This window comes from Brachyhypopomus gauderio, chromosome 12, assembly GCF_052324685.1.
Source record: "Brachyhypopomus gauderio isolate BG-103 chromosome 12, BGAUD_0.2, whole genome shotgun sequence".
NCBI lineage: Eukaryota > Metazoa > Chordata > Actinopteri > Gymnotiformes > Hypopomidae > Brachyhypopomus > Brachyhypopomus gauderio.
In genome coordinates, this window is record NC_135222.1 from 5,599,615 (window position 1) to 5,625,413 (window position 25,799).

Sequence of the window (25,799 nt, forward strand, 5' to 3'; positions counted from 1 at the left end):
AAAACAATCATCCCTGCGCATTAGGCATGGTTTTGATTTTACATCCAAAATGTTTCTATGCCAGTTATGTAATTCCTATTATAGTCTTGTCCAGTGTTCATATCTTTTATAAGAAACTACTTAAATGCAGTTTTTTTAATCTCACGATACATTCCTTGATAGCTGGCAGACTGCTAAATATTGCTCTCGAGACAAAGTCAGAGCGTTCCGTGAATCTTAGAGTGGACTGGCCTTTTTTAGCTGGTATATTGTTTCCGCCCTTTAAGTCAAACTGGCTGAATCAAGTGATAAGGTCAAACGCTGGAGATCATAAAGAACAACCCTGCGAGGAGGGCGCGAGACAATCAGGGCGCTCTGCCTGCTGCGAGCGCGCGCGGCCAATTACACGTCGGCTCCCCGAAAACACAAGGCCGCGTGCGTTCGCCGCGGAACGTATGACGTTGCTCGCGCTTTAATTAATGCCACCTAATTTCTTCATTAAGACGTTGGGTGAAGGAATGCCTCGAGCAGCACGCCGAACCTGCCCGGTAGTGCGCGCGGGGGAGGCGACTCCTTCGATCTGCTCCCGGTAGTCTGTGACTGAAGACGAGGCGCTCACGGTGGCGCACGAGGAATAAACCGTCACTAACACAAACGGACCGTAATTAGTCACCACGGCGAGAAGGGCAGTGGGCTAATGTCATAGATTTATCGCCGGCTCCCCGAGAAGGCAAAGGACACGAGCTCGTTATTACCGCTAAATATCGCAACGACCGTGGCGAGGAGGGCCAGCGCGAGCCATAATCTCTATCTGGAGATTGGGAGGCGCGTGTACATGCGCGAGGGCCTCACAGGCGGGATTAAAACAGTTTAGGGATTAAACAGAGGAACAGTGGTGGTACACCATTTCAAGCAATAGCGGGAAATTAATAATGCGTTAAAATGTATTACAAATGATTAAAAAAAGAGAGACAATCTTTTACATTCCCCACAGCAAAGGGGAGGTGATATAACTCTTACAAAGATTTCTAGTTTTTTTTTTTCCTGTGTGATTATAAATGTTTAAGTGTCTTAAGAGTGGCTCCCGCCAAAATGGAAGACCAAGGAGGGAGGACGAGAAAGGCGTCAACAAAAACAATGGCGGCGGAACCGCGCTCGACTTTGAGTGATAAGACCATCAGCTCCCCAGCCTGCTCGGCCTTCTCATTTCCGTCTGAGAAAGTTGTGGCTGACGTTCACATGAATCAGTGGCTTTTGCTTCAGGATTGGGGAGCACATGAAAAATGAGAAGGAGAAGAATTGGAATTAACTTTACGTTTTGAAAAGCAATGTCTTTTGAGATAAGGGGTGTAGCCGCTCACAGGGAGTTTTACGCCATCTATACATTTATGGGCTCAAGATGGCATAAAACGGAGACTTGAAAAATCCTAGATAAATACAAAATGTTATTCAGGATATAATTGGTCTAAAATCGGAATTATAGCCGATAATTGCAACCAGTGAGACGCCGCTTTGAGGCCTAAGACAAACTCTACATCATAATCTTAAAAACAAAAGCTTTTGTCAAGCACCTGTGTGTAAACTGAATGGCTGGAGTGTTTCACTGGTCTGTTTATAGTGTTGCATAACGATATACGGTACGTTTGTGCTGTTTGTGTATATTTAATCTAGACGTGTATTTTTATACTATATTGAGTCATATTGTACCCTTAGGCAATTATCCATTTCACTTGGTATTTAGCGAATCTGCTTTATTTCGCCACCATAATATGAGTTAATTTATTTTTCATAGCTACTGTGGCCTCACGCCATGTTCAGCGTTGCACACCAGGTAACTAGGTAACCGTACCCTGATTGTTCACAGTGGTGATATTAAGCAGTAAACATCATTAGACATCATTATTACTCCGTTAATCTTTCAGCCACACATAAACACCTACACGCTGGTGTGCTGTTCTGTGCTGCTAGGGAGGTTAGCAGTGCGGTGGGAAACTTGCTTTGCGCTCTGACCGGCACACCAGAGTCAACACCGCCCCAAGTAATAACTTACAGGGCACTGAATGCTCTCCCGTGCTAGACATCCTTTTAAAATGTAATTCTGAGTGGATGCAGTTAATGGTGTTACGTTGATTATACTTACATTAGCCTATGATGTTAAATTGTTTTAAAAATTGTATTATCAATGTTATCACCCCCCCCCCCCCCCCCCTACACACACACAATTTCATATAATGTCATTCTGTATACATTTAAAATGTTAATATAGTACTTCTTAAAAATTTCTGAATTCAGAAGGTAAGTTGACTTTTCTCACAGGATAATTCAATGACACCATGGCGGGGGGGGGGGGGGGGGAAATGATTTGAGAAATGAAGACATCTACAGCAAAGCTACTACATCAAAGAACTGAGACGCTCCCCATAAAAGTTCAATTAATCATAATCCTGGACAGATGCAAGACAGAGGTAAGTAACACCAGTCTTCCATATGTTACCTGTTTAAGCCCTAGGTGTGCCAATACTGTAATTAAAATGTTCCCATGGAGGCCAGCCACACCAGCTGTTCTCCCATTAACACTGTAGCGGCACCAAGGAAACGTTTACTACAAAATAAAATGAAATCATGAACAAATACAGGGGACTTAAAAGCCAAACAATGTAAAACACAACGGTATGGAAGACATTAGCATAACATCTGTTGAAAGGGGTAAGTTGATCAAAACCACTAAGGAAGATGGTAAAGGTGGTTTAGCTGATGTGTTCCGGCTAAATGTAAACGATCTGAAGGCATTTCCAAACCCCAACCATATTGGTAGGTCAGTGTCAAGCAACAATCAATAAAAACTATATATTGTGGGTGGTACATTTAGTTTTTGAACCATACCATATCTCTTGTTTTAGTTTGTTGGTAAAAGATGCTCCTGGTGACCCAGATTGAGGTTGGAGGCTGAGAGGAGGAACTGGGGGGGGGGGGAGCGTTTATAGATCGTTACGAGGGGAAGGCTGCTCTTTCCCACGGGACGCTGGAGTCGACAAGACTTTCTTGCATGCCGTCACTGTCTGTATATCTAAAAGGGCTGTGGGTGGTGTGTGTGTGTGTGTGTGTGTTTGGGTTGTGGCAGCCACCTAATGCCATGACACACAAGTATAAGGGGTATTTGTCTGATGCCCTCCTCAAAGGCATTTTAAAATGTATGCTTGTTTGCCATTGTCTGGGCACAAATTAGTGGAAATACCTCACACAACCATAATAATAAAAGTATGTGTGTGTGTTTTCCTATAACTAGCACTTATGCCATTGGTTCTTTGAGCCACAGATTGTGGATTTGTTCTCTGAATTCAGAAAGAATATAATCATTATTCTAGTACATTTACAAAAAGCAAGATAATAAATAGCAGAGATTTGTTGATCCTTCAGATTGCCCACTGAGTATTTCAACTTATTCCAGTGGACGGCAAATCAATGGTACATTATTGCAATGTATTTGTTATTGTCAGTCTTGATGTAGAGCAAATTTTAGGGACCACGGCCAAATTACAGTCTACGTGACAGCTACGCCTCACAACAAACGCAGAAGAATAAGCTGCTCTATATCAATAATACACTGATGTTGGAAAATCTTCAAGATTTATGTGATCTTAATTTATATTTGAGGAATGATGATGACGATGATCACACTTGCTGGCAACAGACGAGCCAAATCCCCAAGAAATGGTTTCACCAAGACATTTTCACTCAGATGTGTTTTAGGGCTTCAATACAGATGTGTAGAGGGCAGAGGCAGGTGCCCGGTCAGAAATGTGGGTCTTTTCAGGTGGCAAACGTCAGCTGTGGCCACTGGACCAAGGAGCCAGCATCTCCTACTGACTCTCTGTCAGGACGGACGGCCTCCTTAACAGGTGCTCACACCAGGTTTCTCACCATCCACACAGCAAGGGGGTGTGGCACACCACTGGTGGTGGAGGCAGGGGTGGTTTCTGCCTTCTGTCTTCGCTACACCCAAGCTCTTAAGTTTCTGACAAGCTGTGTGGCCAGGTGCTAACAGCCAGAGGTCATCGTTTAAATGTAAAGACAAGCCTTGCATAACCTAATAGCTGCTTTTTGCAGGGAAAACCATGTATTTGCTGAAACTCCCAGTCTAGCCCTGAACTATTCCCAGTCTAGCCCTGAACTACTCCCAGTCCAGCTTCTGTTTTTGCTGCAGGAGGTTGACTGGGCAGTTGCTTGAAATCTGGCAGCTCGCTGTGGAAATGCTTTAGATGGTCTTAAAAGGTACTACCTTCCCAGTACCAGTGCACCGCCATGTTTACCACGGAAAATCTCAGCCACTTAGCCTAGCGTTCTGCAGACACTCTCCACCTCATCTGCATAGGGCTCCACTTATACTTGTAAAGAGAGGGAGGGAGGGAGAGAGAGAGGGAGGGAGGGAGGGGGAGAGAGATGTGTAAGTTACCAAGGAACAAGCTGGATTACATGTTTTAGAACGAAAATACTAAAAAACACATCTAAGAGGAGAGTCAAAAGTGATCATTTATTCCATCACTTAGTGTGAGAGTGTGAGCTCTTTCAGAGATGCGGCGAAGTATTTCAAAACAAATTAGCCGCCGCATGCACAGACACCCCCCCCCCCTACACTACCGCTCCCTGCCCCACACACACTACCCCCCACTACAAACACACCACACACACTACTCCCCCACTCCATCCACCACCCCCTCCACAATTACACAATTCTGAAGATCTCAGTCAGTATGGATTTATCTGAATCTTGAGTGTCAAGTGGAAGCGGTTTCCTCGGTAACGTGCTCGCGAAAAGGGCATCTGTATGGAAAGTATTAATTACGGTTCCAGCTTGAAGTGCACGTGTTTGAGCAGCGGAGAAAGGAAGGTGGTTACGAGCTTATTTTTCTGCTACTGTGCCCTCTGTGAACTGCGACTGCCCAACTGCCTCCTGGGTAACACTCTTAATTGGATAGCTAACACATATCCGTATGCTAAAGTGAAGTCACTGTGCTAACTCCTGTTTGGGGATTAGTAGTAATGGGTGAACCAAGGTGTCAAGATTCACATTCCTTAAATAGCTCTGTAAGAAAGACTTCTATCAAATACAGAGACATTGTAGGCAGACATAAAAGAGAATTTGATCCACAAACTTACAAACACGCTGGCAAACAGAGAAATCTGCTCACAGAAGACATGTCAATATGTCCAAGTGCATGACTGAAAATACAGGCCTGAGTGTTTGTTGCTTTGCTGTGTAATGTAAGCCTGAGCTATAACTACCCCGGACTGACTTCTTCAGAACCCAACAGCACATTCAATCTATTGCCGCGGCCTGGTAAATTAATCAGCTAAAGCTCTCAGGTAGCCTCAAGTCAAGTGTGTGTGTGTGTGTGTGCATGTGTGGGCGTGTTCACGTGTGTCTGATAGAGCGTGATATCTTCCCACTCTCTGTTCCAATCGCTGATATGGGTTACAGGGATTCCGATTACTGTGCTACAAATAACAGCAGGGGGCAGGAGGGGTGGTGTGAGGGCCGGGGTCACAGCTGCTACCTGCTTGATGTCTCTCTCTGCCCTCTCTGTCCCGCACCATGCTCCTCCCTCCCTCCCTCCCTCCATCCCTCCCTCGTTCTGTCATTTTTATAAGCGAAGGTTACCGTAGCGGCACACTGAACGAGTGAGAGGGAGTAAAGGGGAAAGGTGACACAATTTGATTATCGCGCTTCAATCCAGTGTAATTAGGGGAGGTAATTCACAACACTCACCCAGCAATCTAACCACAACAGCCACTCCCGCCCCACAGCCCCGCCCATGCCACCTCCTCCCCACAGCCCCGCCCACACCACCTCCTCCCCACAGCCCCGCCCACGCCACCTCCTCCCCACAGCCCCGCCCACACCACCTCCTCCCCACTCCCTCCCCACAGCCCCACCCACCACCACCACCTCCTCCCACTCCCAGTCTCACTCCATCATGCACACACATCGCGGGCCTCTGCATGAACAAGGCAGGAAGTGAACCATTCAGGGGCAGCTGATGAGGGTTAGACTGCTGGAGGCAAAACTTCCCATGTATTAATCACCAATTAATACTCCTCAAAAAATGGCTTCTGATACTTCTGCTTAATTAATACACGGTTTCTAATTTGGTGAACTTAATTAATCAATTTCCGAGTGGCCCCCGTGCTCCGCACATTGGAGGAAGTCTGGAGGATAAAGGGGAGGGAGAAGAGAGTGTTTGTTCAATGAGCAGTCTGGTCTTAATCCAATTATGCAATTATGGTATGAAGAGAGCGAGAGATGGAGCTTTCTTTGTCTGTCTCTCTCTCTCCATGGCTGTGACCACTGCTGAAGGTAGTATGTGTTAGGCATGATGCCAGTGTGGACGAGACGGCAGAGTGCCAGACGGACACAGAGACAGACGGCAGAGTGCCAGACAGACACAGGGACAGCCCAGTTATTTATGTGATCAGATCGTGCTTTCTCAGCCTGGAGACGACTGCTTGTGACTGCCAACATCTGGCACTCTATTTCTGTCTAATAAACACGGACCACAGGGTGGAGGACGCAGCCTAGACTGAAGTGTGAGGACATGGCCTCGCACAACTGCTGGAGTGAGGTCTCACCCTGTACTGTTAGAGTGTGTGGTCTCACCCAGTTCTGCTGGAGTGTGTGGTCTCACCCAGTTCTGCTGGAGTGTGAGGTCTCACCCAGTTCTGCTGGAGTGTGAGGTCTCACCCCGTTCTGCTGGAGTGTGAGGTCTCACCCCGTTCTGCTGGAGTCTCACCCCACTCTGCGAGTGAGGTCTCACCCCGTTCTGCTGGAGTGTGAGGTCTCACCCCGTTCTGCTGGAGTGAGGTCTCACCTCGTTCTGCTGGAGTGAGGTCTCACCCCGTTCTGCTGGAGTGAGGTCTCACCCCATTCTGCTGGAGTGTGAGGTCTCACCCCGTTCTGCTGGAGTCTCACCCCACTCTGCTGGAGTGAGGTCTCACCCCATTCTGCTGGAGTGTGAGGTCTCACCCCGTTCTGCTGGAGTGAGGTCTCACCTCGTTCTGCTGGAGTGAGGTCTCACCTCGTTCTGCTGGAGTGAGGTCTCACCTCGTTCTGCTGGAGTGAGGTCTCACCCCACTCTGCTGGAGTGTGAGGTCTCACCTCGTTCTGCTGGAGTGAGGTCTCACCTCGTTCTGCTGGAGTGTGAGGTCTCACCCCACTCTGCTGGAGTGTGAGGTCTCACCCCGCTCTGCTGGAGTGTGAGGTCTCACCCCGCTCTGCTGGAGTGTGAGGTCTCACCCCGCTCTGCTGGAGTGTGAGGTCTCACCCCGTTCTGCAGCAGCTGCACACTGAATCCACTCCCCAGGAAGGGTTAAGTGCTGGTGGTAATCTGAATGCAACTTTAATGCAGTGGGTGCGACTAGAGTAAAAGAAAAGCCTTTTGGAACAGGAATACCCCTGTTCAAAAGAGAGAGCTGGCCAGGCTATCAGAGAGAGGCGAGAGGAGAGGTGGAGGGAGGAGAAGGAGAAAGGGATGAGATATGAGTGGAGCACAGGGGCAGAGAGAGAGAGAGAGAGAGAGAGAGAGAGAGGCAGGAGGAGAAGTAGGAGATAAGGAGAAAAGGTAAGAGGCAAATGAGGAAAAATAGGGAAACTGGGGTAGTGTAAAGACGTCGACCAGCAGAACGCTGTAGTAAAGTCCCCGCCTGCCTCTTCCTTTCCCGAATAATGTATTCCAGCAAAGAGGAATACAATAAGAGCTAGTGCTGCTGACTTGCACATGCACGTGCGCACACACACACACACACACACACACACACACACACACACACACACACACACACACACTCACACACACACACACTCCCAACTGTTCCCTGCTTTCTGACTGCTAAATACATTCATAACACTCCACTTTAAAACACTGTGGTGTAACACAGCATAATACATTATGTATCACGCCACTGACTATATGGCTGGTGTACTGTTCTCTCACTGCGTCATGGCGGTAATGCGATCTCCGTTTCAAAGGCTGCCCCTTTTAAGAGCTGCTGTCGGAGCCGGTATGTAGGCTATGTGGAATCAGAAGTAGCAATCTTCAGCCCAGCAAGTGGGAGTTCTCACCAGGTCAACAAAAAGCCACACACCTACACATGATGTTTCTCTTAACCTTTAGACATACTACCTTGAAACACCTTTGCATACATCATTCCCTCCATATAATTATTGGCCAACAGCCTCATAACTGATAGCTGTGTGTGTGTGTCTTCAAGATTCAGTTATTTGTAGTTGATTTATCATTCATGGAAGTTCCACATTCTCATGAGCATCAAAACATAATATCCTTGTCGGAAAGGATTCCGACAATTCTGGATTGAGGATTTTTTTTCTCTTAACGTTTCAGTAAAATGCATGCATCTGTGTCATATTTAGGCAAACATAATCCACTGAGTACAGAATTTTCAATGCAGGAGGGGACAGCGTTTGATGTCTAATTTTTTCTCCAATATGTTCTGTGGTTTTGGACTGTGCAGGCACAATGATTTCTGAAGGACCATACAGGACACCATTACCATGGACAGTGCATTGTAGTATTGATTCATTCTTTGGTTTCTGTCCTACCAGAGGACAGAGGACATCAAAACGCTGACTTTTCTAAATGGATGGGAAAGCTGAATCTATTCCTGACATGCCTCTGCTCTAATGTCTATTACGTGTGTCTGTTCCGCGTGTGTAGTGCGGTTCTCTCGTGCAGGAGGAGTCTTTATGTGTAGAAAGGCGTAGTACACCACCCCCACCTCTGCTCCTCCTCCCTCCACAGCTTATCTGGGTCGGACTGCAGGGTGGAGGCCTGTGCGTGAAAGAGAGGGACGGCTGAGTTGTTCTCCATTCATTTGAGAGATCGTCTCCTCACTGCACTGTGTTCCCAGCCTCATCTCCACCTCTCCGTTCTCCCGGACCTCCCTCCTACCGTCAAGTCTCCTCCACCTGCCTGCCCTCCTCCACCCGTCTCTCTCTCCCAGTGTGTCATTACTCCAACATCCACACCGTGCACAGTGCACAGTGGTTTGGGCAGCTGACAGTGAGTCCTGGTCTGCCCCATCTCACTTCAGTCAGTAACAAACTGCATGTCATATGACGGCATGAAGGGGCAGACTGAACCATCATGTAGAACTGAAGTGGGTGAAACCTGTGGGGGCGGCTTGTGTGTGTACATCTGTACAGTGTTCTATGTGTATGATCTGTAGAGTATTCTATGTGTGTTTGTACATCTGTAGAGTCCTCTGTGTGTTTGTACATATGTAGAGTATTCTATGTGTGTTTGTACATATGTAGAGTATTCTATGTCTGTGTGTGTGTGTGTGTGTACATCTGTAGAGTATTCTGTGTGTGTTTGTACATATGTACTCCGTGTGTTTGTACATATGTAGAGTATTCTATGTGTGTGGTGAGGTGTGTACATCTGTAGAGTATTCTGTGTGTGTGTGTACATCTGTAGAGTATTCTGTGTGTGTTTGTACATATGTAGAGTATTCTATGTGTTTGGTGAGGTGTGTGTGTACACCTGTATTCTGTGTGTTGCCATGAGGGTGGCCTTGTTTTGTAGAGACTGATCAATATGTAGATAATGAGCATGATGAATGAATGAGGTCAAATAGAATGTATAGCCGTTTTATTAGTAATAGTTGTATTAGATTTTTGTTATGTGTTTGCATATATCTGTTTCCAGCTTATAACTGCTTTAGGAATGCTGACAGACAAAGCAATCAAGTGAGTAGTACACACACACACACACACACACACACACACACACACACACACAAAAATGATACATAGACTCACATACGCAGACTCCATGACGCCTCCACAGAGAGAGAGAGAGAGAGGGAGAGCCTCATGATATGTTATTGCCCAAACAGAAGCACCTGCTCTCAGTTAACTGTCGAATAGCATGAACATTGATTTGAGGAAGAGGAGAGTGAAGAAGATGAGGGAGAAAAGCAGCATTGCAGGGGCGGGAGGGTGGAGCTAGCTTCCTAATTTCAACTGAAACACACACACACACACACACACACACACACACACACACACACACACACACAGTCGCTCCTCTGTGACAGGATTTCATTGTTCCTGCCTTAGGTCATTATGGTGTGTGTTTGACAGTGCTGTGCATGTGAGCGCATCACACAGTTCAAACAGGGAGCTGGTGGTGTTCCCCACCTACTCCCCCGCTCCATTACACCACACGGTCACAAAATAAGAAACATATGGGCCTCCTTAATTGGCCAATTTCTCTTGCCAGTACATTCTCTCTATTCTTGAATCACAATGAAACACACACACACACACACACACACACACACACACACACACACACACCCAAATCAAGGCAGATGATACTAGCTTAGCCTCCATTGTCTCAACCCAGATAGCAGAGATTCCTTCTGTTCAATTGATTAATTGTACTATTATATTTGATTTATAGCTTTCCATAGCCCATTTTTTTCATCTCTCTCTTTCTCTCTATGCACAAACACACATTCTTGGTTCTGTTTTTGTGATATTCTCTTTTAAGGCAAGCAGCCCAGCTGTACCTGCTTTGACCCTGGCCCAGTAGGCCTTACTGTGGCTGGATATTAACCTCCTACATCTCTCCACAACCCGGTACCAACAATTCTCCAGCCCTTTTCCACAGAACATGGAAGTGTCCTTCGAGTTCTTGTTCTACACATGTCACAAGCAATTTGTCCTACCAACAAAGACGCAGGATAATTATTCGTATTTAATCAGGCCGAGCACGTAACATGGCCCGCTGCACGATAAGTCACTTTCCATGTTCCATTATGAAAGTTTTAAAGAAGCACACACCCAGAACCTCCCCAGCACAGCCTAAATAGAGAGGCTAAAGTGGTTTGGCTTATAAAATCATAATGGGCTTGTCTGGTTTGATAAACCGAGAACGTGGCCAGAATACAAGAACCAGAGGGATAAGGAAAGATAGAGACAGGGAGGGAGGGAGAGAGGGAGGGAGAGAGGAGGTATAACTCATGGGCAAGTGATTGGCTGAGGGGGAAGAGAAGGATGGGTGAGAAAGAGAGAGAGAGAGTACTTTGATAAAGAGAAGGATGGTGTAGAGATCCACACTGATGGTCATGGTGCTTGACAACGGAACTGAAAAAAGAGAGGATGCGAAAGAGAGAATATGTGGAATCCCAGCGAAACGCTTCCTACAGGCAGGAAGTGGAGGAGTGGGGGGCCTGCACCGCGGCAGACAGGAGCAGGACGCTGATCGGACTAACGTGGAGGATCCCTGGAGATCAGCGCCTCGGCCAAAGGCAGCGAGCATACGGGTGAGGGGCAGACTCACCCTGCTCCAGGGGCTGGGGCCTCAGCCCTGACGCCTTCATCTTCAGGGTCTCCTTGGCAGACATATCGCAGCAGGACCCCTTGTTGGTGTCCTGGTCGCTGTCGGCCTGGTCGCTGTCACCGTGCCCGCTGTCCCGAAGACTCGCCCGCTCCGGGTCCTTAAACGTGGAGCTGCTGCCCGGGAACACGGCGACGAAGGGAAATTAGAGCGGCGACGCGGTGGGACGCCCGTGCTCGGAGAACGGGTTTCGGCGCATGGGAGGGGGACTGTAATTTGCGTGGCGTGCTTGCGTGTGTAGCGGCAGAGCAGGTCGTTAAATAGGCCTTACCTTTGAACAAACTGCTGCCTGCTCCCCATGTAATTGGGCTCAGCGGGGAAACTGTCGGTCTGTGAAGGAGAAGGGAGAGAAATTTAGGTGTTACGCGACACTGAAACATGTCCTGGTGTGCTACACGATCTCCTGGTGAAAGAGGTTGATTAATTATTCAGGAATCAAGGATGGGAATCTGGGGGAGGAGAGGCAGAGAAGGAGGTGTTTAATCCGTACACTGGTACATTTTAATTACTTAAGAAATACTCTAATTAAACATTCAAAACACTCACTCGCACAATTGTAAACTCACATTGACCTGATGTATATAAACAGGAACGAGTGTAAACAGTGAGGAAGGGCAGAACAGCAGAGTTAAAAGGGAACATATGGCTGTTATTTATTTATTTCTTTGTCTTAATGGAGAGGTGGCAGCACTCTGTGAGCAGAGAACACACACACCTGTACAGGTGTAAAGTCTGTGTTCTGATACTGTAAACAAGCTTCATTCAGGCTTGTCAGTGGAGTGTAACGATCAACGTTACCGTCGGTCAACACAGAGCCGACCATCCAGCTATCAGATGGCACAAACAACTCCTGAGCCAAGAACGGGGAGGGGGGGGGATGAATTATTGCTGAATAACGTGGGACGGTCCGCCCAGAGTTCTTCCTCTGACTCACTTCCTGTGCGCGCGCACACGTCTTCAGCGCCGGGCGGCTGTGGAAAAAGCCGACAGCGCCTCCTACGGGTCTCAATTACCGTGCTCGCAGTGGCGCATCAATGTTGCCATAACGTGTTTGCTCTGGAGCGCAGGGTCAATACGGAGCGGAGAGGGGAAGAAGGCCCGAGGTAGCGTCCAGACGATATTGACATGGCTAAATATGAGCGTGAAGGAAGACTAATACAGTCTCTCACCTCTCTGCTCCACCGCTACCTGCCTTAGTGAAGGCATCCACATAGCAGCAATGGAGCAGCTCACCTATATATATATATATATATATATATATATATACACACACACACACACACATTGTTGTTATTGAATGGAATCAGAATTGTTGCACCTGCATTATATTTTTTGGCGAGATTTAAGGATTTTGCTTGATGATAAAACAAGAAAGAAATGAAATAATCCCCACAAAGCGATTCCTGTGTCTGCACACAGTGGGACACATTTAAATCACACACCATTTATGGCGTCCTTTCACTCTCCCTCTCTCAGATCTCCGCTAATGATATGCCATTGAAATGCTTGTCTTTCCCCATGTATAGGTGAGACTCGTCTCAGATCCTCTTCAAAAGACGGATCTGAATGGCTCCGTAATGACATTGACAGAGAAAATGGGTGAAAAAGGAAAGTGAGAAGAAAAGACAGGAAGCAGAGAGAGTGGGGGGTGAAGGAGGAGAGGGGGGGAACAGGGAAAGAGGGAGTGGAGTTCTGGGTGCCCTCAGTCCTGGTGCACCATTCCTGCCTTTCTCAAGGCTTTTCTGTGGAAGCAGAGATCTCGGCATTCAGCCGAAAAAAAAAACAAAACAAAACAAAAAAAACCACGTAAAAAAAAGCGTACAGGAGGGAAGCAGAATTAAAGGCTAGATCAGAGCACGAGATGACTGAGAATGTTTGGCATTGAATTAATAATTACTCTGGGTCTTTTGAAATATGAACGAATCTAGCAACTTTAGCTTGGTTAAATCCCTTTAATCTTTCTGAGAAAACATACATAATTAATTCATTTATTTTTTCTCTGCACGCTCCCCCTCCCCTTGATGGACGGCCCCCGATCACCCGGCCTCCAGTGCAGGCATGATGCGCCCTTTAAATGTGATAAGGACGTTTGATTGACACCTCTGCTGCTATTTCCTGATCAGGTGCCCTGTCCCGAGCCCTAACATTCACCAGTGCGGGAGTTAAACAGAGAGCACAGGTCTGGGGTCAGTGCGCCGGGAGATGTGGGATACGGCCTGTTAATCTGGTTTAATTCCGAGCTGCCCCAGGAAGCACCGTGCGCTATCACATGGCCATGACCTACCCTGAAGCACTTTAAAAGCGTGATAAGAGCACTTTCCTGGGAAGTGTTTTACAATGTTCTGCCTGTATGCAAACCATCCCTGGGGAGAGAGGGGTGGGCTGAGAGAGAAAGGGAGAGAAAGAGAGAGTATATGTGTGTGAGTGTGTGACAGAATGTGTGTGTGCGTGTGTGTGAGAATAAACAAGTTTGGTTTGTATAATGTATTTTTTAAGAATATCCTTTGCACAAGCTATAGACACAAATAGTGTCAAGGCTATGAAGCAGAGCACTGTTATACATAAATACGTGTGTGTGTGTGTGTTTATGTATATGTATAGGCATCATCACCATATTAAACAAACAGGTTCATTCTATAGATGCACAGTTGGTCTGTAGATTGTGTGTTTCCATGCAGAATTGATCAGATCGTATTCTGGGGGGTAGTATCTGAATTCTGGACCCTGTTGAGCACGGACACTGCACTGACACTGATCCGACACGGAGGTGCCTACTGCTGCCGGTGTGAGTGCATCAGACACAGCTGAGGTGTTACACACGTCAGTGTCACTGCTGGGCGGAGAGCAGTCTGCCATCCAAAATATCCATAACTGTCAACACACAGGCAATAATCGTACACCTCCGTGGTGTTTTCAAATTCATGAAGCTTTTTACATAAGTGACGGGTGTATGTGTGGGGACCAGTGAGAGAGAGAGTGGTGCTTGCTAAAAACTCCAGAGCCACTGTTTTAGGAGAAAATGACCAAAGCCACGCAAAAGCTACAAACCACACACGAAGCAGGCACAGACCACCCCACAAACACAGACCACCACACAGACACTGCGAGAGTCCAACGAGCACGTGTTTAGCTTCTTCAGTGTGTATCCTCAGGACTAGTATCTTCAGGGCGGTGTTTACACTTAGCATACGCGCCGCGGTCAATAGCAAATACATTACAAGGCCAAAGAGACGACCTTTCTCTGGCAGTGTGAGCTGAGCTACTTACGGCCCCAGATCCCAGTTTTACCCCAGTGGACCGGGCCCTGCCTTCTCTCCGGCGCTGCCCGTGAGGAGGGGGTAAGACGGGGGGCGCGGGGTTACGCCAGCGACCCTCTGGCTCATAGAAACTCCACTTCTCACTTATCCTGCAACATGGAGCCTCAGCCAGTGTTTTACATGATAGATGATAAATGTGCTGTGTGTGTGTGTGTGTGTGTGTGTTTGTGAGCATGTGTGTGTGTGTCTGCCCACCTTAAGGGACCGAAGGCACGAGTCTGATGTAAGTGAGTGTATGTTGGTGTGTGCAGTTCTCTCTCTCTCTCTCTCTCTCTCTCTCTCTCTCTCTCTCTCTCTCTCTCTCTCTCTCTCTCACTCTCTCTCTCTCTCCATCCCCTTCGGTCTAAAATGGCTGGTCTATTTTGGTGTATCCTCAGTGGCCTCTCTGAAGTTTTCTAGCACTGCCCAGGCAGACATCTCCGTCTCAATGGAGATAAATGAACACGAGACGCATGGAGCATGAGGGTGTGCTTGTGTGTGCTTATGTAACTACCGGCAACGGGGTGGAGGAGGGGGGTGTGTGGAGGTGGTAGGGGGTGTCGGGGAGGCGTAAGGAGAGAGGGAACGGAAACAAATGAACAACGAATAAAAGGAAAGAGAGAAAGATAGTGAGCAGGGTGGGATGTGTGGAGGAAGGCTTACTGATACCTGTCTGCCTTCCCCGAGCGGATGGAGCTAGTGGGGAAATGCCTCTGGTTATCCTGACTGAGCATCCCGCAGATCTGTCCTGTCCTGTATGACATCGTTAACTCGTGCCTTACAAGCTAGAGGTGAAGGAACAGCTAAGTGTGTGTCGGGGTGTGTGTGTGTGTGTGAGAGTGTGTTCATACATCCTGACGATTCCTCTCCCTCACCTTGTACCACTGCCAAGCAGACACTGATCTGTCTTTTTCTCCAGGCTCTGTGTCTCGCGTTTCCACTAAGGTGACTTTATTTGGCACAGCTCCCTGCTTCCTTCGCACTGCCAAAACGCATCAGTGGCTAGTTTGAACACGGACTCTCATAAACAGCGACCTGAGGACATTTGAATAGGCGCATGTCTTTGTTCATTTGCATATTACAGCAGGAAACAGAGGTACTCAGAAACTACTTGAGCTGCTTTTGGGGCGTAAGAGCCCTGGAGAGAACAGAGAGTGGTAAATGTACACCATAAAACTTCATAAACAAGGAAAAATCAATGTTTGCAAGAGTGTTACAGATAAGTCCCTCTGTAACAACAGCACTGAAGTCGGTGAACAAGACCTCGATTCATCCTGCCGTGCTGTGAAGAGCGGCAGCTAGATGGAGGAACGAGGTTGCGTCTCCTTGATCTGGTCCCTGATCCTCTACACTTCAGTCTGATCCGATTTAATTAGCCAGTTGTATGTTTTCGTGTAGCTATCAAGCCACTCACTCACCTGGCCTTAACGAACTAAATGCCATCACTGTTCACTTCCTGCTCCCGGCCCCAGACGAGTTATAGGTTTTGAAAAATTAATTGGTTCCTCTGAAATGAAGGAAGCATGACTCCAGACGTTTGTGGTCAGAAGCCATATTCATTTAGATTAATTATGAAGAGGAGAATAGACACCACAAATCTTTTCTACATTATTTAGCTCTAGGACTGAAAAAGGAAGCGTCTCACTGGCAGACCCGATTCTTAACAATGCTGAGTGAACTACGCACAATAGACTAGAACTCAGGCACCACATAACAGATCTGTGTGCTAAAATTGCTGCAGAATTAATGTTACATCGTCTGTCTCCTCAACCACTTTTGAATGTCATTAAATATCAAAACTACACGCAGTACTTTCTTGGAGCTGTCTGGGAAATTTTAAAGTAGCCGTTCATACAGCAAACAGCAGAGCAGACAAATCTACATTGACCTCACAGACACTAAAGTACTTCGTGTCTTCCTCTCTAGTCACTATTTCTAGTCCAATTCCTAATTTCTAAATGAAGCGAGTGAGATTAACATAATCCCGAGGCCGGATTAAAAGCACTTTGGGAACAGCCGTGTGTACGGTGTAGCCTACACCCCTCCTCCTTTATAGATACAGATACACACAGGAGAAGCTGTCCTATGTGATGCCTAAAACCTGGTTTCCACCATCATAATGACTGTATAATCCCACAAAGATAGCAGGATATAGGGGCCCAAACACAGGGCGGGCCTCACTCATGCGGACAGTTGGAGTCTGTGTGAACCAAACAAACAGGCTTGGCTCTTAACTGCAGAGTGTCTGATTCAAACTAAGACCCAAATACAGCAGAATCATGAAAGTGGATCACGGCAATGGAGACCTGTCTTCTCTAATACACGCTCTGGATAATGTGAGAAAATTGTTGCTCTTATAAAGGAGAAAATAAGACTGCAGGTAATCTACAAAGATCAAGGAACCAAGGACCAAGATTGAGGCAGTTGAGGATTATCGACAGGTCAAGCTCGTTGTCGACCACACAAATGCACACACACACGCAGCGCTTCTGTTTTCTACTGAATAAGTTCGCCCATTTGTTGAGTTCCCATGTCACTCTGAGATCTGTCAGCGGCTTAAACAACACAGTGAACAGGCTTACGGATCTGTTACTCCCGACGCGGACACTGGGACACCAGCTCCCGTGTTCATTCCCGTAAACTCTGCAGGAAGTAATTGATTTATAAATGGGCCGCGCGTTCTATTGAAGGACCAGACACTAGCACAGACTCCAGATTCCCTACACACACATTCTGGTAGCAAGCCAAGCTTCCCTGAGGAAGCCTTGCACAATGAGCACAAATAATGCTTTTAAACCACTTTACACACACACACACAGAGGGAGAGAAAGAACAGAGATGGCCTACAAAGACCCTACAGTTACTCACGCACTGTCCTTCGAACAACAGCACTGTTAACAATGAAAAGAAGTTGGACAGGGCCTTTATCTAAACATGAAGAGGATAGTTCTTCTTCCATTAGAGACCACGAGCCACACATTGTATTTATTATCTGTATAATACCATATAAGCAGAGCAACAAACACGCACGTGTTCAGATAGTCACGGGGGGGTCAGACCCGCCTCAAACGGCATCATCTCCCTCATCACAGAAGTGTGAGCAAGCGGAAATCTGAGGAGCAGAAGACAGAAAATCTTACACACTCCATGGGGTGGACCGTTCCTGCTGAGGCATCGCTACAGAGAGCTGGTGTATATGTTTGTGTGTGTGTGTGTGTGTGTGTGAGAGTGTGAGGTGGAGATGACATGGTAAAGACACTAAATCAATACTCCTGACTCCTGGACTGGTCTTGTTAATAGCCAGCTACAGCAATGTGGTTCATTGGCAACATGCTTTTTCATTACTGAGAAGGAGGGATAAGAATTTAGCTCAAGAGAGATAGAGAGGGGGAGAGAGCAGGATCTAAATGTTTTCAAATTAATTTAAGCATTTAAATGTAAAGGAACATGTAAATAGCCAGATTTTATCCAAATTAGTTTGTAATTTAGTGTAATGTAAACAAACTGATTGGAGCCCCCATCAGTGCCATTTAAAACACGCCTCAGGATATGCAAAGCATGAAGTCAGTCAGTGGAAGACACGGAGTTGCAGCAGGAAGCCTCTAGTCTGCACTGAATGAGATCAGCGCTGAGTGCTGAAAGTCTGTTCTTAGTAGTCCTGAACCTGATCTTACTGAAGTACCTGAAGTACTTCACAAGCTTGGATTTGGAGTTCAGTGATGGCAGTGACACCTGGACATTGTTTAGGAGCAACGGGGTTTACCAACATCCCATCCCGCCTACGTCGGGTTAAGCCTGTTAACCCCGCCGCCTAGAGAGTGCGAGCTTTTGGCAAGAGTGTTATGGTACTTATGGGGTGTTACGTGGGTGTGCAACAGGTCAAAGACCTCATAATCCTTCCTTATGGCCAGCACGTCTGGTGAAAGGAGGAGGAGACGGCAGAGTCAGATGTAGACCTGGACCACCTGCCGGAGATTATGGAGGCATATTAGATGTGTTACCCCCCCACCCACCCAGCCCAATTCTGCCACTTTGCTAAACCCAGCATGTGTGAATGTGATGGTGAGCATGAGTGTGTGTGTCTGTGTGTGTTGTGGAGGGGAGTTCAATTAGAGAGATGGCACACAGGAAAGTGGACCATCTAGCTTCAGCAGGTCCTGTTGTAAGGACATTTTCATAGGCATTACGCTAAAGCAGTTTGTGAATCCATACCACCTACAGCAGCAGGGAAGTAGCTTAAGGTATCTGCCTTCACATGAGCACTGATGAGGTATCTTGACTTTACACGAGTACTGACGAGTTATCTGACATCACATGAGCACTGACGAGGTATCTGACCACACGAGCACTGATGAGGTATCTGACTTCACACGAGCACTGATGAGGTATCTGACCACACAAGCACTGATGAGGTATCTGACCACATGAGCACTGATGAGGTATCTGACTTCACATGATCACTGACGAGGTATCTGACCACATGAGCACTGATGAGGTATCTGACTTCACACGAGCACTGATGAGGTATCTGACCAGACGAGCACTGATGAGGTATCTGACCACACGAGCACTGATGAGGTATCTGACCACACAACCACTGATGAGGTATCTGACCACACGAGCACTGACGAGGTATCTGACTTCACACGAGCACTGATGAGGTATCTGACCACATGAGCACTGATGAGGTATCTGACCACACGAGCACTGACGAGGTATCTGACCACACGAGCACTGATGAGGTATCTGCCTTCACATGAGCACTGACGAGGTATCTGACCACACAAGCACTGATGAGGTATCTGACTTCACACGAGCACTGATGAGGTATCTGACCACACGAGCACTGATGAGGTATCTGACTTCACACGAGCACTGATGAGGTATCTGACCACACGAGCACTGATGAGGTATCTGACCACATGAGCACTGATGAGATATCTGCCTCCCTGTTTCATGCTTACGGTGAATGTGAATAACAGAAGTATCACAATACTTGAAGACATTTTCTAATCTAATTAGTGTATCTAATTTGGATTTTCTGACATTTCCTAACAAGATAACAGTATACCAGTGCACACGTGGCCACATTTTAAAATGTCTAGAATGATCTGAATATAAAATTTAATGTTTTATTCAGTGATTACAAAATTATACGATGGAAAAGGAAAAAAAGAAAATAAAAGATTATAATGACACAAGGGGCTAAAATCTAAGCAGCGTCTTCCTGTGCGGTGATGGCGTCAAACCACTGGTTGTCGGATACATTCCACCTACGACTGGAGTGACACTGTGTGAACCCTGCTGGTAAAGAAGACAACACTCAGAACGGTGTGTCCCATGACGACACCGATCACCACAGCGCCAGCATTTCGTCGTATTCTCACCCCCAGGTCCTGCTCCAGGACCAACTTCAGGTGTGTGTGTTTTCCAAGACTCTCTAGTCAGCAACTCACACACGCTCTGGAAATAGAAGTGGTTATCGTGCACTTCTGGCATAGTGGTTTTTTATTTATTTTTCACACACCCACCTAACCCTGGGGGGATCTAACAGACTCCTGGCACAAAAAGAGAGAAAACGATGTGTTTCCAAAACAAAGGAGAAGTTTAAAAAGAAGCAAAGGTTGATGAGTCATGTGACCCACTAAGCTGGGATGTAGCTGAACTGTTTTCCCCGTCCGTGATGCTCAGAATGGTTCGGCGCTCTAGAGCAGCCTGAGGTGTTAATCTGAGATTAGCCACCTCCATCTTGCTGTGTGCAGCAACAGATCACAGCGTTCCCAGTTAAAGAAGCAGGAATCCTCTCTCTCTGCAGCCGTGTTTATTTCCCCACCGAGGGTGGAGAAGGAGAGGGTGGAGAACACCGAGCTGTCTGACCCTGCTGCCTGGTGGAGGCTGTGTGGAATATACTAGCTTACTAGACACATGGCCATATAATCAATACCCCATTCACACTCTCTCCAAAAAGGACCGCCCATATACACACACACACACACACACACACACACACACACACACACACACACACACACACACACAGTAAACTCTAGTAGGAGATATGGAGAGCTTCAAAACTGAAGTACTCAAAGTTTCCAGACAAACAGGACGTTTCGGACAGCAAGCAAAGTGCTGTGCACAGCTGATGAAGGACCTCTGTCCGAAACATCCTGTTCCTCTGGAGACTGTGTGTACTTCACTACAATACAATTTAGATGGAAACACACACACACACACACACACACACACACACACACACACACACACACACACACCCACGCACACATATGGCATGCTCTTGATTTTAGACCGCCACTTCCTAACTCCGCTTCCGAACCCTACCCTGCAGGCTAAGTTAGGAAGCTCCGGTCTGAAGTCAAGACTGTGCCAAAATATATATTCAGCCTAACGAGCATGTTTCCCCTCACCGGCGCTGTGAGTGTGAATCACTGCCTGGTTCCTGGGAGCTGAGCTCAGGAGAGGGCGTGGGGCCCGCGGCCGCACAGGTCCTGCTACACGGGCTACTGGATCACAACACCAGCCCCGCTGCCACGCATCTGGGTCACCGTAACAATTTAGAAGCAATGCTTAATATTCAAAACAACATAAAAAATGTAATTGTAAAAGTACGTAGGTTAAAAATATGAATAAAATAAAAAAAAATGAAAAAAAATAAACAAAACAACGAGTCTTTTCCCATTTTATAAATTAGGGTACACACACACACACGTAAACACACATGCATGCGCAGCAGACACAGAGCCATCCAGGCCAAACATTCCCCCTCTCTCTGTTTCCATCTCTCTCAGCACCTATCCAGCTGTCTTCTTCACTGAGATGTGTGTGTGTGTGTGTGTGTGTGTGTGTGTGTGTGTGTGTGTGCATTCTGCTCAATGCTGCTCCTCAATCAGCACCCTGTAAACTCTTTTAAGTTCGTAGACTGTGTGTTCAGAAGCTGTCATGAACTAATCAGCGATTCCCAGATGAAAGAGTTGTGCTAATCTACAGCTATGAACCCACCCCCTCCTGGACTCCCCTGTACAAGGCAGAACTCGAGCAGAGTCTCTTTCTCTCTCTCTCTCTCTCTCTCTCTCTCTCTCTCTCTCTCTCTCTCTCTCTCTCTCTCTCTCCCCACCCCCATCTTCTAGAGTCTGTGGATGTGCCGAATGTGACGACCTCTCTGTGACCTCTGCTGTGACCTCTGCTCTGAATAGTGTTTGTTATGAACACATTCGCTGCTGCGTAGATCGAAAATGATCCCTGATGTCATGATTCCTCAAACAAAGAGTGTGTTGCAGTAGGGCCAAGTGGAGTGTGAGGAGGAGGAGGAGTGTGGTGAGGAGGAAGAGGGGTGTGTCTGTTTAGAAGCTCAGTTTCTGTCCCATTGTTCTAAAGGTGACAGCGTTCCAGAGCTGCACTTCATTTATTAACATCACATGCGGATCGATCGTGGAGCAGAACACTCACTCTGTCGACAGGGTAATCTCATAATCAGGAATCTGGCTTGGGTCGTCAGCAACATGAACCAGTGCACATTTTATCTGTACGGACAAGCGCACAGGGACTCGGAGAGGTTTGGGGAGACCGCAGGTCCTCGCAGGGCCTCGCAGGGCCTCGCAGGGCACGCCACCGACCAGACGGAGAGACTTCAGAAGTCCTCCTTCTCTGGATGAATCATATCATGCTGTAGATGGATCGAACTTCACAAGGGCGTCACCGTTCCTTGCTCAAGGACGTGTAGTTTGAGAACAGGAGTCCATTACCATTTTGTGTGTGTGCGCGCGCACATGCAAGTGAGAGTGTTTGTGTGTGTGTGTTTAAAGGGTGTTTAAATGGTTTTTTCCTGTCCAGTCAAGCAGCTAGTTCTTCCAAATACCACTAGTAATACACAGTAGGGCTGTGAATCAAACGGAAATGCCAGAACCAAACGTCCACATTCCACCTGTTGTACCTCATTCTAAAGTGTGAATCTAAGGCTTCTTGTGTATGGTTAGAGCAATTAGCAAAAGTGTGTGTGTGTGTGTGTGTGTGTGTGTGTGTGTGTGTGTGTGTGTGTGTGTGTTGGGCTGTGTGTGTGTGTTGGGCTCACCATAAACAGATAAAAATGTGTACACAACACAGGTGCTGACAAGCAAAGTCAGTGTAACAGACAGAGCCACAGTCCGGGGGTTCCTATTACCCGCATACGCTTCCACGCGGCAACCCGAGAACGCTGAGAACAGGAGGACTGCACTGGACAGCTCGGTGGGAACAGAACCGAGCGAGGAGTGTCCCCCTGCAGGGCCATGAGTGATCACACTGCCATGACAGGAGGTCAGCAGATCAGCCCGGAACACCATGCTGCAATTACCCCGCTGATGGAAGGCCCCCACGTCCCCGGGGCAGGACGGTGATGAAGGGCAGGACGGGTGACCCCTAACCGGCCAAACATTACAAAACTAAATCAAAACAAAATAAGGAACAAACTGGAAAAAAAATTGGACATTTCATTTTCAAGTGCACAGCGTAAGAGGCACTATTGCCCTTATTATAAATGATCCAAATGTGGAAAACACTAGCTGTGTTTACATCATTCATCCCAAACTGGATTCATTTCATAATGCCTTTATAATTACTGATACTTCATGTATCTTAATACATATTGTCTAGGACACACTGCCTAAAATCATTTTAATTGAAGTTTGATGGAGATATTCTCCGATATAATTTAAAGCATATAGCCTGTAAAAAAATCCTGCTTGTAAAATGTGCTGCAAATAGTTTATAGCAGTACGTCCTTTAAATTGATACTCTTGTGTGTGTCACACACACAGTGGATTCCTCCTGCCTCTGACGAACACCTGCTACACGGGGTATTGTTAGGAGTGGTTACTCTCCTTTCTACCACTGCCTTATCTTCACTACTGCTTGGACTTTTCACTTTTGTCTGACTTTTGTTGGAAAATATTTTCTAGTTATTTGTAACGGTGTCAAAGGTGCTTAGTGAAGCATTTCGAGGCCAAATAGTTGTTCTGAGCCGTGAGAAACCGTTCCAGCGCTCGACTACAGATCAGCTATATTGGCCTCAAACTTTTCGACCTTGCGGTATAGAAGATACACTGTATGTTCACCATTTCAGCACTTTACACAGCAGGTAACTGCTGTCTACTGCAGACCTGAAAATATCGTTTGTTGGAAAAAGACGAAAGAGTTTCTCAGATACATCTTCCTTTCCTGAGAGGAGTGAACAAGGGCACTGCAGATGGGCCAGTCTTGCAGATCAGAGGAGTTCATACTGAAGTGAGGCTCCGAGACCGGGCTTCACACGAACCACCATCGCTCCCCTGTACGGGAACAGAGCGGAGAGCACTTAGGACAAGGGGGAAGAGGAGCCAACCGGATCACTGCCAACTCCCCACAAAATGAGTTCACCTTGTTTGACACTGAAAGGGTGGGGGTGGGTCTGGTTCTGGTGGGGGTGGGTCTGGGTCTGCTGGGGGTGGGTCTGGTCTTACCGAACCTTCAGCTTTCCATTTAGAATTGCAGGGGATTCTTACATTTAAAGAGTTACGGGAAGGTTTTGCTAAAACTGAGCCAAACAAGCATCTCCCTCAGGTGCACCCACTTACAACAGTGGAGTGTAGGGACACCCAGGGAAGGTGTCTAAGAGCCCTCATGTGCTTTAAGAGCTTGGGGCATGGGGGAGGGGGCTGTGCTTAAAAACGCAGCTGGTGGTCTGACGATCTTGGTGCCCCCCCCAGGCAGGGGGCAGGCTCAGCGGGCCAGCGCCTGCTCTGCTGCGTGTGCCTTCAGGAGCCATCCACGGTCTTTGTGTAAGATTTGGGGTCACAGCACGGCACAAACGAGTTGTCTCCCTCCTGCTGAGAACGCGGTTCAAAGGGGCTTCCTGTCTCCTTCAACTGCGGCGCGCGTGCGTGCGCCTGACAGAGCTGGAACAAGCTTTTGCCTCACGTGTGTTCGTCTGTCTCACGTGTGTTCGTTTTTATTTTGAAGCACACTAATTTGAGTTGACTGGTCACGCCTTCTCACTGCTTTGTGAACTGCGTCCGTGCTGACCACCTCCACACCCAGTAACGGCCTCTCCCCTCACTGCCCGAGACGTATGACCTGATCCTGGCACACGACCTTTAACCTCTAAACCATGTAAACAAAGAAGAGTTCAGCAGTGTAGCTGTATGGAATTCAGTATTAAACATTTCATTTCCAAGTAAGATAGAAACACAACTGGACAACCCTGCGGAGAAGATGAAGCTTATTTTTACCCACACACAAGGAAGCAAGAGGGCAGGTTCATGGAGAGATGCCCACCAGCCTGGTGCACATGATGGGCAGGAGAAGCTTCCTCCCCCCAGCGTCAGCAGGGCAACCGCTAGCCTGCCTCACCGTACGGTAGCCTGCCTCACCGTACTGGTAGCCTGCCTCACCGTACGGTAGCCTGCCTCACCGTACGGTAGCCTGCCTCACCGTACTGGTAGCCTGCCTCACCGTACGGTAGCCTGCCTCACCGTACTGGTAGCCTGCCTCACCGTACGGTAGCCTGCCTCACCGTACTGGTAGCCTGCCTCACCGTACGGTAGCCTGCCTCACCGTACTGGTAGCCTGCCTCACCGTACGGTAGCCTGCCTCACCGCCTCAGCCTACAGACTGCACACACTCGGCCCGGCCAGCGGTAGCGCTGCTGCCTGTCTGTCCCTGACATGCACTCAGACCTGTGGCCCGAGAAGAGAGGGAGGCCAGGGTTTGGCGTTCGATGGGTGGGCGAGCACTCCACACGATGGAATGAAGCCTTTCAAGAAAACCAATTAACATACTCAAGCTTTACATCCAATCACACGCCAAGGAGAAGCAGCAAACAATCACACACGGCATACTCTCAGCTGGAAGCTTCAGCCCCCTCGGGGCATGATGGACACTGTGTGTGTGTGTGTGTGTGTGTGTGTGTGTGTGTGTGTGTGTGTGTGTGGTGTGTGTGTGTGTGTGTGTGAGAGAGAGAGAGAGAGAGAGAGAGAGGAGAGAGAGAGAGAGAGAGAGAGAGAGAGAGATGAGAGAGAGAGAGAGAGAGAGAGAGAGAGAGAGAGAGAGAGAGAGAAGCAGCAAAACCCTAACT

At 47.5% G+C, this 25,799-nt stretch overlaps 1 protein-coding gene across 1 annotated transcript in view; it reads right to left on the bottom strand.

The window, feature by feature from the left end:
• Window positions 1-451: 451 nt before the first annotated feature.
• The window catches only part of pcdh17 (protocadherin 17), a 36,005-nt gene continuing 10,657 nt past the window's right edge, over window positions 452-25,799 (bottom strand). The window contains exons 3-7 of the mRNA XM_077024134.1: window positions 11,671-11,729; window positions 11,343-11,515; window positions 11,085-11,146; window positions 10,570-10,699; window positions 452-624 (exon numbers count right to left, since the gene is read on the bottom strand). Of these exons, the coding sequence (XP_076880249.1) occupies window positions 452-624; window positions 10,570-10,699; window positions 11,085-11,146; window positions 11,343-11,515; window positions 11,671-11,729 (597 nt within the window). The remainder of the gene's footprint in view (window positions 625-10,569; window positions 10,700-11,084; window positions 11,147-11,342; window positions 11,516-11,670; window positions 11,730-25,799) is intronic.